This window comes from Mirounga angustirostris, unplaced genomic scaffold (assembly GCF_029215605.1).
Source record: "Mirounga angustirostris isolate CCGP_5_RB_7025 unplaced genomic scaffold, mMirAng1.0.hap1 SCAF_9, whole genome shotgun sequence".
NCBI classification, from domain to species: domain Eukaryota; kingdom Metazoa; phylum Chordata; class Mammalia; order Carnivora; family Phocidae; genus Mirounga; species Mirounga angustirostris.
In genome coordinates, this window is record NW_026991717.1 from 71,494,464 (window position 1) to 71,509,973 (window position 15,510).

The 15,510-nt window shown below is 39.6% G+C and overlaps 1 protein-coding gene across 2 annotated transcripts in view; it reads left to right on the forward strand.

The window, feature by feature from the left end:
* RPGRIP1 (RPGR interacting protein 1) overlaps positions 1–15,510 on the forward strand; it is a 67,252-nt gene that overhangs the window by 42,566 nt on the left and 9,176 nt on the right. The window contains exons 21-22 of one of the 2 annotated variants that reach the window (XM_064570789.1): positions 3,385–3,482; positions 11,675–11,867. In XM_064570789.1, the coding sequence (XP_064426859.1) occupies positions 3,385–3,482; positions 11,675–11,867 (291 nt within the window). Of the gene's footprint in view, positions 1–3,369; positions 3,483–11,674; positions 11,868–15,510 lie in introns of both variants that reach the window. The other variant, XM_045900501.2, reaches the window with a different exon arrangement.

Consider the following 15,510-nt stretch of genomic DNA (forward strand, 5'->3'; position numbering starts at 1 on the left):
GACCAATCCAGCAAAATATAAAATATAAGGTTGCTCACCATGATCAATTGAGATTTATTCCTGGAATGCAAATTTAGTTTAACAGCAGAAAATTGATTTAATACACTGTATTAATACAATAAAAGTTTTATGATCATCTCAATAGAGAAAAAAGCATTTCAAAAAATCCAACCCTATTCTTTGTTTCGTTTTGTTTTAGATATTTTAAAATTTATTTATTTAGAGAAAGAATGTGAGCAGGGGGAAGGGCAGAAGGAGAGGAAGAGAGAGAATCTCAAGCAGACTGCCCTGAGGGCAGAGCCCGATGTGGGGCTCAATCCCATGACCCCAAGATCATGAACTGAGCCAGAACCAAGAGTTGGTGGCTCAACTGACTGAGCCACCCAGGTGCCTCTCAACTCCCATTCTTAATAAGAACTCTCACCAAACTAGGTAGAAGGAAATTGCTTCAAACTAATAAAGAATAATAAAACGTGTAGCTAACATCCTACCATGCGGTAAAAGACGGAATGCTTTTCCCTTAAGATTAAGAACAAAGAAAGGATGTCTGCTTTCACTACCCTGTTTGAACACTGTAGTAGAGATTTCGATCATGTAATAAGGCAAGAAAAAGAAAGCCATACCAGTTGGAAAGAAAGAAGTAGTGCTACCTTTATTTGCAATTGACATGATTTTGTATTTAGTTTAGAAAATCATAAGAAATCCACAAAATGTTTTTAAAAACTAAAAGCAAGTGAACAACATTGTAGGATATAAATCAAGATACTAAAATCAATTATATTTCCATATAGTATCAATGCACACTCTAAAGTGAAATAAAAAAACAGTATCATCCCAAAAGAATAAAATATTTAGGAATAAATTTAACAAAAGAAATGCAGGACCTATATACAGAAAATTATAAAAGTTCCTGAGAGAAATTAAAGAAGTTTAAAATAAATGAAGAAATGTACCATGTTTACGGATTGGACCGCTCATAATTGTTAAGATGGCAGTTCTCCCCCAGATTTATATAGAAGTGCAAATAATTTAGAATGACCAAAACAAGTTTGTAAAGGAACAAAGTTGAAGTTTTTATACTACCTGATTTTTTTTTTTTTTTTAAGATTTTATTTATTTATTTGACAGAGAGAGACACAGTGAGAGAGGAGCACAGGCAGGGGGAGTGGAGGGGGGAGAGGCAGGCTTCCCGCAGAGCGGGGAGCCCGATGCGGGGCTCAATCCCAGAACGCTGGGATCATGACCTGAGCCGAAGGCAGGCGCTTAACGACTGAGCCACCCAGGCGCCCCTATACTACCTGATTTTAAAACTTACTATAAATATAGAGTAATTCAGACAATGTGGTATTAGCATAAAGATACAGATCGGTGGAATAGAATTGTGAATCCAGAAATAAACTTTTACATTTATGGTCAATTGATTTTCCACAAAGGTCCCAGGACAATTCAATATTTAATTTTTCCATAAATGGTACTAGGACAATTGGATATCCACATAGAGGGGGAAAAAAACTTAGACCACTACTTCACATCATACACAGAAATTAACCAAAATATATCATAAATCTAAATATTAGAACCAGAACTATAGCATTTCTAAAAGAAAACATAGGATAATAAACTATTTGACCTTATTAGACAAAGATTTCTTAGATATGACATCAAAAGCATGATCCATAAAATTAAAAATTGATAAATTGGACTTAAGCAAAATAAAAAATGCATGCTCTTCAAAGGACACCATTAAGACAATGAAAAGATCAGCTATATTAGGAGAAAATATTTGCAAATCACATTTATGATAAAGGACTTGTATCCATAATCTGCAAGGAATTCTTACAACTCAATAAAAAGACAACTAAATTTATTTTTTATTTTTTATTTTTTTTAAAGATTTTATTTATTTCAGAGAGAGAGAATGAGAGAGAGCGCATGAGAGGGGGGAGGGGCAGAGGGAGAAGCAGACTCCCTGCCGAGCAGGGAGCCCGATGCAGGATTCGATCCTGGGACTCCAGGATCATGACCTGAGCCGAAGGCAGTCGCTTAACCAACTGAGCCACCCAGGCGCCCAAGACAACTAAATTTAAAATGGTCAATGGCGGGGGAGGGGTGGGAGGATGGGTTAGCCTGGTGATGGGTATTAAAGAGGGCACGTTCTGCATGGAGCACTGGGTGTTATATGCAAACAATGAATCATGGAACACTACATCAAAAACTAATGATGTAATGTATGGTGATTAACATAACATAATAAAAAAAATCATATAGGAAATTAAAAGAGAAAAAATAAATAAAATGGTCAATAGAGGGGCGCCTGGGTGGCTCAGTCATTAAGCGGTTGCCTTTGGCTCAGGTCATGATCCCAGGGTCCTGGGATCGAGCCCCGCATCGGGCTACCTGCTCAGCAGGAGGCCTGCTTCTCCCTCTCTCTCTTTCCCTGCTTGTGTTCCCTCTCTTGCTATCTCTCTCTGTCAAAATAAATCTTCAAAAAAATAAAAATAAAATGGTCAACAGAGGAGCGCCTAGGTGGCTTAGTCGGTTAAGCAGCTGGCTCTTGATCTTAGCCCAGGTCTTGATCTCAGGGTCGTGAGTTTAAGCCCATGCGCTAAAAAATAAAAAAATAAAAAAATAATAAATAAAATGGTCAATAGATTTGAATAGACATTCACTAAAGAGCATACACAAATGGCTAATAAGCATACAAAAAGATGCTCAACAGCATTAGTCATTAGGAAAATGCAAAATAATATCACAATGAGATACCAGTACACACCAGCTAGAATTTATATATTCCAGAGGTTGACTGTACCAAGTATTAGTGAAGATGTGGAAAAATCGGAACCTCATACATTACTGGTGGGAATGTAAAATGGTACAACTACTTTGAAAAATATTTGGCTGTTTCTTAAAAAGTTAAACATATAGTTTACAATCCAGCATTTCTCTTAAGTGTCTATCCAAGAGAGCTGGAAACATGTGATCACCCAAAGACTTGTACCAAATCCTCATAGCAGCATTATTCATCATTCAGAATAAGGAAAGATGTCTTAAATAAAAACCAAAATGTACTAGTCATAAAGAAAATATTGATAAAGTCGACTACTTTATTTTTTTAAAGATTTTATTTGAGAGAGAGCATGAATGCACATGCGTGAGCACGGGGAGAGGGAGAAAGCTGAGCAGGGAGACGAGGGGGGGCTGAACTCCTTCCTTGGCAAGCTGCTGAATAAGTGTATCTTTGAAAAAGAGGATTTGATTCTCAGTAAATGAAGCCAAAACCTAGGAACTCAAAACTAGTGGCCAGATAATAGATTGAAGATGTAGGTACTGGGTTAAATAGGGTGCTTGGAAATAGTTCTGTAACTGCAGACTTTTGTCCTGCAGATAAAGAATCCTGTGAACAGGCTTCTGAAGTCAGTGAAGCCCAAACTACAGATAGTGATGACGTAGTGACAGCAGCATGTCTGAAAAGTCCTAAGGCGGTAAGTACAGCGGGGTAATCATTGAGTGTGAGACAAGGTTGTAAATAATGACGTGTGCTTAACGGCCACAAAGGTGAAAACAATCCAGTTGTATTTTTTTTTTTAAGATTTTATTTATTTATTTGAGAGCGAGAGAATGAGAGAGAGCACATGAGAGGGGGGAGGGTCAGAGGGAGAAGAAGCAGGGTCCCCGCTGAGCAAGGAGTCTGATGTGGGACTCGATCCCAGGTCTCTGGGATCATGACCCTAGCTGAAGGCAGATGCTCACCCCACCTAGCCACCAAGGGTTCCCAATAATCCAGTTTTAATGAACCTGATGGGAAATTGAAGGTATTTAGTTAAATTTACATTGCGAATGAATGGAAATGTCTTGATACAGTCTCTGATGAAAGGATCACTTTCTTGATTTGGTATAAATGAGGACTTGCTTCAGTACTTCTCTCCTTTATTTGGATCCCTTGCCTGTCTCCTTCATTGTGTACTGTGATTCATCTCCAGCCTGAGTCATGCCCATTTCCTCAATCCACCTAAGGAGAGCAGGTTTACTTTCGGAGGTGGAGGCTAGAAAAGAGGAAAGGATTATTTGTGGGAAAGCTCAGAAAGATCATTCGGTTTCTGAAGTTTTTGACCTAAGCTTTTTTTTTTTTTTTTTTTAAGATTTTATTTGTTTATTTGACAGACAGAGACACAGCGAGAGAGGGAACACAAGCAGGGGGAGTGGGAGAGGGAGAAGCAGGCCTCCTGCTGAGCAGGGAACCTGATGCGAGGCTTGATCCCAGGACCCTGGGATCATGACCTGAGCCTAAGGCAGACACTTAATGACTGAGCCACCCAGGCGCCCCTTGACCTAACCTTAAAACCTGAAATTGCTGGGGCGCCTGGGTGGCTTAGTTGGTGAAGTGTCTACCTTCAGCCCAGGTCATGATCCCAGGGTCCTGGGATCGAGTCCCACATCAGGCTCCCTGCTCAGAGGGGAGTCTGCTTCTCCCTCTGCCTCTGCTACCCCCACCCCCGCCCCCTGCTCGTGCTCTCTCTCTCAAATAAATAAATAAAATCTTTCTTTAAAAAATAATAAAATAAAACCTGAAATTGCAATTATTTATTAAATATTACAGCCTCAGATCTCTTGTGGAACTGAGGATACATACACACAAATATATATATGACTAAATATCTGCAGATACATTTAACAGTCACTGTATTAGAATCTCGTGGGGTTATAAGTGAGGTAGGAAACAAATCTCTCTCTTGAGCCAATAGAATGCTCCCTGACACATTTGTAGGTGCTCAGTAAGTATTTGTTGAATGAGTGCCTGAATGAAAGATTGAAATCTGATTGAGGATTATGAACTTCATTAGAAACATTATACGTATAGTGTGTCCTAGAATCAAGTGGTTAAATTATGTGATAGAAACTCTTAAGATTTGTAAGAATTCAGAAGAGTGAAATTATTGCTGCTTTTGTAAGGTCAGAAAACTCTTCCTTGAAAGTGAGAACTTGTACTGAGGATTTGCCGGCAACTAAAGGATATTGGAGTAGGGAAAAACCACTCAAAATCAGTAGCCTTAAACAGTTAAGATAGCAAATACTTGTTATTTTCTTCTGAACTTTTATCTCTCGTATCTTTCTTTAGCCATTACATAGTTAGTATCTTGAGAAATGCTTATAAGATGGATCAGAGCCACAGGATGTTGGAATGGGACTATAAAACCTTAGAGATCATAAAGGAGAAGATTAACTAATGTGTATAGGATATAGAGCTAGTTAGCAGAAGAGCTGATCTCCAGTAAAAGTTTCTAAACCAAGCCACCTCTCAGATCAACCTGAAAAGCAGTCAGCTGGTCAGCAAGTTTTTGAACTACAAGTCAGACATTACATTTAAAATATTATTCAGAATTAAAGGCTCCTAAATAAGATCTCTTTCTGGAAAACCTTTGTGGAAGGAAAGGAAGGAAGGAAGGAAAGGAAATATTATTCAGAATTAAAGGCTCCTAAATAAGATCTCTTTCTGGAAACCTTTGTGGAAGGAAGACACTTCACCAACTGGAAAACTGAGCTTACTGGAGTGCTTGGGTGGCTCAGTCGGTTAAGCATCTGACTCTTGGTTTCAGCTCAGGTCATGATCTCAGGGTCTTGAGATCGAACCCCGCATCAGGCTCTGCGCTCAGCATGGAGTCTACTTAAGATTCTCTCCCTTTCCCTCTGCCCCTCCCCTGCTTGCACTTGCTCTCTCTCACTCTCTTAAAAATAAAAAGAAAACTGAGCTTACTTAGCAAAAACTTAGTGTTATTATCAAATTGAATTCACAGCAAAAACACGTATAGTTGACCTTTGAACAATGTGGGGGTTAGGGACATGACCCCCTGCACGGTTGAGAATCCACACATAACTTTTTTTTTTTTTTTTTTAGATTTTATTTATTTGACAGAGAGAGACATAGCGAGAGAGGGAACACAAGCAGGGGGAGTGGGAGAGGGAGAAGCAGGCTTCCCACCGAGCAGGGAGCCTGATGCGGGGCTCGATCCCAGGACCCTGGGATCATGACCTGAGCCGAAGGCAGACACTTAACGAATGAGCCACCCAGGCGCCCCTCCACACATAACCTTTAACTTCCCCAAAACTTAACTACTGACAACCTACTGTTGACCAGAATGCTTACCCATTACATAAACTGTCAATTAACACATATTTTGTATATGTATTATATACTGTTTTCTTATGATAAAGTAAACTATAGAAAAAATGTCATTAAGAAGATCATAAGAAAAAGATTTATAGTACTATACTGTATTTTTTAAAGGTTTTATTTATTTGAGAGAGAGAGTGCGCATGTGCACGCGAGCTGGGAGAGGAGCAGAGGGAGAGGGACAAGCAGACTCCTTTATGAGCACAGAGCCCAGTGCGGGGCTCAGTCCCACAACCCTGAGATCACGACCTGTGCTGAAATCAAGAGTCTGACACTTAACCGAATGAGCCATCCAGGTGCCCCTATACTGTATTTATCAAAAAAAAAAAAAAAAAAAACCCAGGGGCGCCTGGGTGCCTCAGTCGGTTAAGCTTCTGCCTTTGGCTCAGGTCATGATCTCAGGGTCCTGGGATTGAGCCCTGCATCAGGCTCCCTGCTCAGCGGGGAGTCTGCTTCTTTCTCCCTCTGCCTCTCCCCCTCCACTTGTGCATGAACGCTCTCTCTCAAATAAATATTTGAAAATTTAAAAAAAAATCCACATATAAGAGGACCCATGTCTTTCAAACCTCTGATGTTTGAGAATGGACTGTACTCAGTCATTATTGTATTTCAGAATAGCTGAGCATAAGAGATCAAAGGAGTTGATCAGAGATAATACTTGAGCCTTTTTTTTGCTTTCTTTTTTTTTAGACTTTTTTTTTTTTTTTTTTTTTTAAGATTTATTATTTGACAGAGAGACAGCGAGAGAGGGAACACAAGCAGGGGGAGTGGAAGAGGGAGAAGCAGGCTTCCCGCCAAGCAGGGAGCCCGATGCGGGGCTCGATCCCAGGACCCTGGGATCCTGACCTGAGCCGAAGGCAGACGCACAACCGACTGAGCCACCCAGGCGCCCCCCCCTTTTTTTTTGGCTTTCTTATGAATTACATTAAACGGTACATGTTTTTCTTTTTAAAAACTTCTTATTTTGAAATAATTATAGATTTGTAAACAGTTGCACAAAGATGTACAGGCAGATGCCAGGTACCATTCACATAGTTTTTTGCTTTTTTTTTTTTTGGTACACACTATTCTGAAATGTGCATTTACCTTCAGTAACATTTTGGGAGTCCATCCAAGTTGATATAATTTAGCTTTTTCTAGTTCATTTCTCTTAACTGCTGATCATTATTTTGTTAAAATAATATGTGACCTTTTATTTAGACAGACCTCAGTGGGCAATGCTGATTGCACTTCTATGCTATGCACTTGATATTCATTAACTCACTAAAGCCTCACAGCAGCCCTGTGAGTTGTTAACTCCAGTAATTATGGAGTACCTGTCTTAGTATTTGCCAGGCTCTGTGGACACAAAATGGTGAAAAAGGCAGACCTGGTTCCTTTCGTCTTGAATCCTACATTCTCCTGAGGGAAAACAGATACAAGTCAGAAAATAAATAAGATTATTTGTTGACTTTAAATACTATGAAGAAAATAATTTGAGGAGCGCCTCGGTGGCTCAGTCAGTTAAGTGTCTGCCTTTGGCTCAGGTCACGATCCCAGGGTCCTGCTCAGCGGGGAGCCTGCTTCTCCCTCAGCCCCTCCACCTGCTTGTGTGCTTGCACACTCTCTCTCTCTCTCCCTCTCTCTAGCTCTATCTCAAAATCTTAAAAAAAAAAAAAAAGAAAGAAAAAGAAAAGAATTTGAATAATAGTAATGGGAGGGGTTGAGGCACCTGGCTGGCTCAGTTGGTAGAGTGTGCCACTCTTGATCTTGGGGTTGTGAGTTTGATCCCCACGTTGGGTGTAGAGATGACTTAAAAGTAAAATCTTAAAAAGAAAAAAAGATAGTAATGGTAGGGATTGAGTTAGGTAAGGTATAAGGAAATACTTCTCTGAGGAGGGGACATTTAAACTGAAATTTGAAGTGTGAGAAGGTAAGAGATGGAGGGAAATTGTCTCAGACAGAGGAACTGGCAAATGGAAAGACCCTGGTGTAGAAGAGATTTGGTTTATCTGAGGTACTGGAGATCAAGAGATGGTTATAAACCAATAAAACTGGGGGGCAAAAAAAAAAAAAAAAGAAGAAGAAAGAAGAAGGAAAGGAAGGAAAGAAAAGAAGAAAGAATAAAATTGCATAGCCAGACTTTGTAAATGAGCCCTAACAGGAAGAAATGTTTGATGACCACACCTCGTCACTTTTGTTATTGTACAACCAGGTAACTACAATAAAACTGGGAAAAGAGAAAAAAAAAATGTCACAGTGAACATCTCTGTTCACATGTATCTTTGTGTATTTGGCAAATGTTTTTGTGGGATAGATTCCTAGAAGTGAAACTGCTGGTTTTAAAAGGAATGTGCACTTGAACTTTTGATGGATACCTCCAAATGATCAGCCCCTAAATGATACCACTGTCACCCTATGGTGGCCTTTTCCCCCCAGAATTCTCAGTTCCTGACTTTAATGGAATGAGAGTGTCTGTAAGGGAAGGAATCAAAAGTAATTTGGAAAAATTTAGATCCAGGTGGCATGGAGAGGTAATGAAGCACCTGAGGCGTACGTTAGATGCTGGGACTATGGGGGCTGGTGAGGCCGACTTGTGGTCCTAGAACACAGGGAGCTGACAGCCTGGGAGGTGCTGTCCCAGAAGTAAAATGTGACACAAAGTAATTTAAAATTTCTTAGTGTCCACATGAAAAGTGTGAAAAGAAACAAGTAAATTTTAATAATATATTTTACTTAACCTAGTATATCCAAGGTATTATCATTTCAATATGAAATCAATATAAACAATTATTGAGACACCTTACATTTGTTTTTTTCCTGCAAGGTCTCCAAAATCCTGTGAATTTTACGCTGGCTGCTCCTGATTCAGATTAGTTACATTTCAAGTGCTCAGTAGCCACATGTGGCTAATGGCTATTTGTCATAGAGCATAACTGGGTGCCATATTTTCCAGCTGCAAGTTGACATCCCTAGACAATGAAATCAAAATAGGGGGTCCCAGCCAGCACTTTTTAAAAACAAACAAAAAACTGAGAAAGAATAAAATACAAAATAATAATTTGCATCACACCTATTAAGGTTAAAAATTGTTTAAGGAGACTTTTATTTCAGTGATTTCTTTTTATACACACATATAAATATGCATAGGCCAAGTTTTATAGTTTGAAACCCACTGGTCTGGTGGCTGTTCATTTTTAACTACGGGAAAAAAAAAATGTTCATCCTCATTAAGCATAGGAGGCTTTTTTTTTTTTTTGGTAAGATGTTGCTGGGGATCATTCAGGTACTTATATAGCTATGAACACTTTTCTTTTTTTCCCAGACCTCAGTGTTTCCTAAAGTGTGTTCTTTGGAAAATTAAGCCCAACCATGTCCAGGAAAAAAACAAAAGTGATTGTATAGTCAAATATGTTTGGGAAGAACTACCTTTGTATCATCCTCTAAAAGTGTCCTGATGCATATTAACATATTAAAGGCTGTAAGTCCAGTTAGAGAAAGCTGATAACTTTGTTAATCTTGATTTTCCAAAATGTATTTTTTTAAAGATTTATTGATTTATTTTCAAGAGAAAGAGCGAGTGGGAGGAGGGGCAAAGGGAGAGGGAGAGAATCTCAAGCACACTCAGTCCCTGCTAGCAGGGAGCCCGATGCAGGGCTCCATCCTATGACCCTAAGATCATGACCTGAGCCAAAACCAAGAGTCAGACACTGAACCCACTGAGCCACCCAGCTTCCCCTCCAAAATGTATTTGATCACAGAACCACTCATTTGTAAAACACCTGTTCCTCAGACACCTTTGAGAAGTTCTGCTTCATTTTTATGAAACTATAGGGCATAGGGTTCTCAGCTTAAAAATAATTGCAACAGGGGCATCTGAGTGGCTCAGTCAGTTAACCATCTTCAGGCTCTGTGCTCAGCATAGAATCTGCCTGAGATTCTCTCTCCCCCTCTCCCTCTGCTCTTCCCCCTGCTCACACACACTCTCTCTAAAATAAATACGTAAAATCTTTTTAAAAATTAAAAAAAATTACAACAGTGGCATTAGAGAACTTTCTAGGGTGATGGTTCTGTATCTTGAATGGGGAGTTGATTACACACTTGTATATATTTGTCAAAAGTGTACATGTTAGGTTTTGTATTTTACTGTGTGTAAATTATATACATAAATGTTTAGAAGTTAAACAGAGGGGCACCTGAGTAGCTCAGTCAGTTAAGCGTCTGCCTTCGGCTCAGGTCATGATCCAGGGTCCTGGGATTGAGCCCCACGTTGGGCTCCCTGCTCAGTGGGGAGCCTGCTTCTCCCTCTCCCTCTGCCTCTACTCCCCCTCGCCTGCTGCTCGTGCACTCACGCACTCTATCCCAAATAAACTCTTTTAAAAAATTAAAAAATAAAAGTTAAACAGATTGTCAGGAGCCACCCTAGGCAGTGTGATTTAAGAGTGGCTGTTAATGCTTTTTTAATGACAGTCACTGTAAGAAATACATTTCTACATTGTGCCCAGTACAATCATATATAAACAAGAACTTTAAGAAACAGGGCTTACCATTTACCATGAACTCTCATATTTTCTGTTCTATTCCATTCCATTCTGTCCTAGCCTATCTTATTCTTTTATTTAAAAAAAAAAAAATGCTAGTGAAACCCACAACCCACCTAGCTGACCTGTAAGTGTCAAAACCCACATTTTGGAAAACATAATAGTTTTCATGATGGAGATTGTAGGAGGGTTTGTGAGGGCTGTTGAGAGGGCAACATCAAGTAGCTTTATTTTCAAGAGTCACCCAGGTTGTTCTGAAGTAGATTTGTTGAGAAATACTGCCTCTGGCTTCCTAGGAGAAGGCCTAGGAGCTCCACCTGCTTCCTAAGAGAAGCAAAGATGGGGATGGGGATGGATCTTGGGAGAAGTGAGGGCATTGGCCTGGCAACCTAGAGCACGGGCGAGTCCCCCCCAGGTGACAAGGGAGAGCCATGGCTGGTTGGGGCCATCCCCGACTGACCCCTTACTAGTGTCGGGACAGGACTTGTTGCCACACTGTGGAAGGGGAGGACTTCACATGGCCTTCAGCTTCTGTCTTGAAACTCGAGAGATGTCAGCCCTCCCCCTGGTGTCCCTAATGCAAAAATGGACACAGGGACGGTCCAAAGAGAGGACGGTGGCTGTGGCAGCAACTCTGAAGCGGGGCTGGAAGGACAGGTGTTGCTATGAGGGGGCAGGCTGCCCGGCGGCCTGCTCTACGGCAGGCACTTTGCGGGCGCAGGAAGCTCTGGGCTTTACCGCTAAACTGATTCTCAAGGATGTGTGAGATAGGGGCAACCCTCGAGGGTCCCCTCCCTCTTCGGGAGCTTGGTGCTGTCGGCTGTCTCTCAGTAAACTTTGCCGCCCACCAAAATTTTTTGAAGGGTATGTGAGATGGAATATGGCTACGACTGATGTCTGAGGGAGTAATGTGTTCATTAGATGGAGTAGAAACACTTGGAGCATCGCTAACCTATAGGAGATAAATAAGTATTTTCCTTGTCAGGGTTCGGAGAAGATGTGCATTGAAATTGTCTCCCTGGCCTTCTACCCAGAGGCTGAAGTGATGTGTGATGAGAATGTCAAGCAGGTGTATGTAGAGTACAAGTTCTATGATGTACCTTTGTCAGAGACGGAGACCCCGGTGTCCCTGAGGAAACCAAGGGCGGGAGAAGAGATCCACTTCCACTTCAGCAAAGGTGAGGCATCCCTTGTGCTTGGCTGCAAGAGTGGTCTGAGGGGTCAGAACTGCCCTGCACTTCCAATGGGGTGGATGCAACCATGTTATATATCAAAGTGATAGATGCATATGGTTTTATTTATGGTTTTTGTTTTTTATTATTTTAATTCCAGTATAGTTAACATACAGTGTTATATTAGTTTGAGGTGTACAACATAGTGCTTCGACAACTGTATACATTATTCAGTGCTCATCATGATGAGCATGCTCTTAATCCCCATCACCTATTTCCCCCATCCTCCCCGCCCACCTCCCCTCCAGTAACCCTCTGTTCTCTATACTTAAGAGCGATTTTTTGGTTTGTCTCTTCTTTTTCCTTTGTTCATTTGTTTTGTTTCTTATATTCCACATATAGGTGAAGTCATATGGTATTTGTCTTTCTCTGACTTATTTCGCTTAGTCTTATACTCTCTAGATCCATCCACAGTGGCTGCACCAGTTTGCGTTCCCACCAACAAGGCAAGAGGGTTCCTTTTTCTCCACATCCTCGCCAACACTTGTTGTTTCTTTTTCTTGTTCTTTAGCCATTCTGACAGGTATGAGGTGATATCTCACTGTGGTTTTGATTTGCATTGCATAATGCAAATTATGCATATAGTATGCATGTGCATTGCATAATGAGTGATTTTGAGCATCTTTTCATGTGTCTGTTGGCCATCTGTATGTCTACTCTGGAGAATGTTCATGTTTTTGCCCCATTTTTTAATTAGGTTATTTGTTTTTTGAATGTTGAGTTGTATCAGTTCTTTATGTATTTTGGATACTAACCCTGTACCAGGTATGTCATTTGCAAATATCATCTTCCATTCAGTAGGTTGCCTTGTAGTTTTGTTGATTATTTCCTTCACTGTGCAGAAGCTTCTTATTTTGATGTAGTTCCAATAATCTATTTTTGCTTTTATTTCACTTGCTTTAGGAGACATATCTAGAAAGAAGTTGCTATGGCTGATGTCCGAGAAATTACTGCCTGTGCTCTCTTCTAGGATTTTTATAGTTTCAGGTCTCGCATTTAAGTCCTTAATCCATTTTTTTTAAAGATTTTATTTATTTATTTGAGAGAGAGAATGAGATAGAGCATGAGATGGGAGGGTCAGAGGGAGAAGCAGACTCCCTGCTGAGCAGGGACCCCCCCCCCGATGCGGGACTCGATCCCAGGACTCCAGGATCATGACCTGAGCCGAAGGCAGTCGCTTAACCAACTGAGCCACCCAGGCGCCCAAGTCCTTAATCCATTTTGAGTTTATTTTTGTGTATGATGTAAGAAAGTGGTCCAGATTCACTCTTTTGCATGTAGCTGTCCTGTTTTCCCAACTCCGTTTGTTGAAGAGACTGTCTTTTTCCCGTTGCATGTTTTTGCCTCCTTTATCAAAAATTAATTGGCTATATAATCGTGGGTTTGTTTCTGGGTTTTCTATTCTGTTCCATTGATCTATGTGTCTGTTTTTGTGCCAGTAAAAATACTGTTTTCATTACTACAGCTTTGTGGTATATCTTGAAATCTGGGAGATGGTGATACTTCCAGCTTTGTTTTTCTTTTACAAGATCGTTTTGCCAATTTGGGGTCTTTTGTGGTTCCATACAAATTTTAGGAATATTTGTTCTAGTTCTGTGAAGGATGCTGTAGGTATTTTGGTAAGAATTACATTAAATCTGTAGATTGCTTTGGTTAGCATAGACATTTTAATAATATTTGTTCTTCCAATCAATGAACACAGAATATCTTTCCATTTGTGTCATCTTCAGTTTCTTTCATTGTTGTTTTATAGTTTTCAGAGTATAGGTTTTCACCTCCTTGGTTAAGTTTATTCCTAAGTATTTTATTAATTTTGGTGCAATTGTAAATGGGATTGATTTCTTAATTTCTTTTTCTGTTGGTTCATTATTAGCATATAGAAATGCAATGAGGGGTGCCTGGGTGGCTCAGTCAGTTAAGTGTCTGACTCTTAATCTCAGCTCAGGTCTTGATCTCAGGGTTGTGAGTTCAAGCCTAGTGTGGAGCCAACCTAATAAAAATAAAAAAATAGTAACAATAATAATAAAGAAATGCAACAGATTTTGGTATATTGATTTTGTATCCTGAATTCATTTATCAGTTCTAATAGTTTTTTGATGGAGTCTTTAGGGTTTTCTATATATAGTATCATGTCATCTACAAATAGTGAAAGTTTTACTTCTTCCTTACCAATTTGGATGCTTTTTATTCCTTTTTCTTATCTGATTGCTGTGGCTAGGACTTCCAGTACTGTGTTGAATAAAAGTGGTGAGAGTGAATATCCTTGTCTTATTCCTGGTCTTAGGGGGAAAGCTCTCAGTTTTTCACCATTGAATATGATGTTAGCTGTGGGTTTTTCACATATGGCCTTTATTATGTTGAAGAATGTTCCCCTTAAACTTGCTTTGTTGAGGGGTTTTATCATGAATGGGTATTGTACTTTGTCAAATGCTTTTTCTCCATTTATTGAAATGATCTCTTATTGATATGATGTATCACATTGATTTATAAATATTGAAACACCCTTGTAGCCTGGGAATAAATCCCACTTGATCATGATGATTTTTTTAATGTATTGTTGAATTTGGTTTGCTAATATTTTGTTGAGGATTTTTGCATCTTTGTTCATTGCAGATACTGCCTTGTAGTTCTCTTTTTTTGTAGTGTCTTTATCTGGTTTTGAATTTTGATGTTTTCCTGCCTCTTCTATTTTTTGGAATAGTCTGAGAAGAATAGGTATTAATGCGTCTTTAAATGTTTGGTAGAATTCCCCTGTGAAGCCGTCTGGTCCTGGACTTTGGGAGTTTTTTTGTTACTGATTCAATTTCATTTCTGGTAATCAGTCTATTCAAATTTTCTACTTCTTCCTGAATCAGTTTTGGGAGGTTATATGTTTCTAGGAATTTGTCCATTTCTTCTAGGTTGTCCAATTTGTTGGCATATAATTTTTCTTAATAATCTCTCACAATCCTTTGTATTTCTGTGGTGTCGGTTGTTTTTTCTCCTCTTTCATTTCTGATTTTATTTGAGCCCCCCCCTTTGATGAGTCTAGCTAAAGGTTTATCAATTTTGTTCATCTTTTCAAAGAACCAGCTCCTGGTTTTATTGATTTGTTCTATTGGTTTTTAAAGTTTCTCTTTCTTTAATTTCTGCTCTGATCTTTATTTCCTTCCTTGTACTGGTTTGAGTTTTGTTTATTCTTTTTTTAGTTCCTTTAGGTATAATGTTAGGTTGTTGGTTTTTTTGTTTTTTAATTTTTCTTGCTTCTTGAGTTAGGCTTATATTCTTATAAACTTCCCTCTTAGAACAGCCTTTGCTGCATCCCAAAGGTTTTGGACCATTGTATTTTCATTTGTCCCCATGTATTTTTTTTTATTTCCCCTTTGATTTCTGGGTTGACCCATTCATCGTTTAGTAGCATGTTATTTAACTTCCATGTATTTGTGCTCTCTTCAGATTTTTTCTTGTGGTTGATTTCTAGTTTCATAGCATGTGATCAGAAAAGATACATGGTGGGGCACCTGGGTGGCACAATTGGTTGGGCGTCCAACTCTTGGTTTCAGCTCAGGTCATGATCTTGGAGTCATGGGATCAAGCCCTGAGTTGGGCT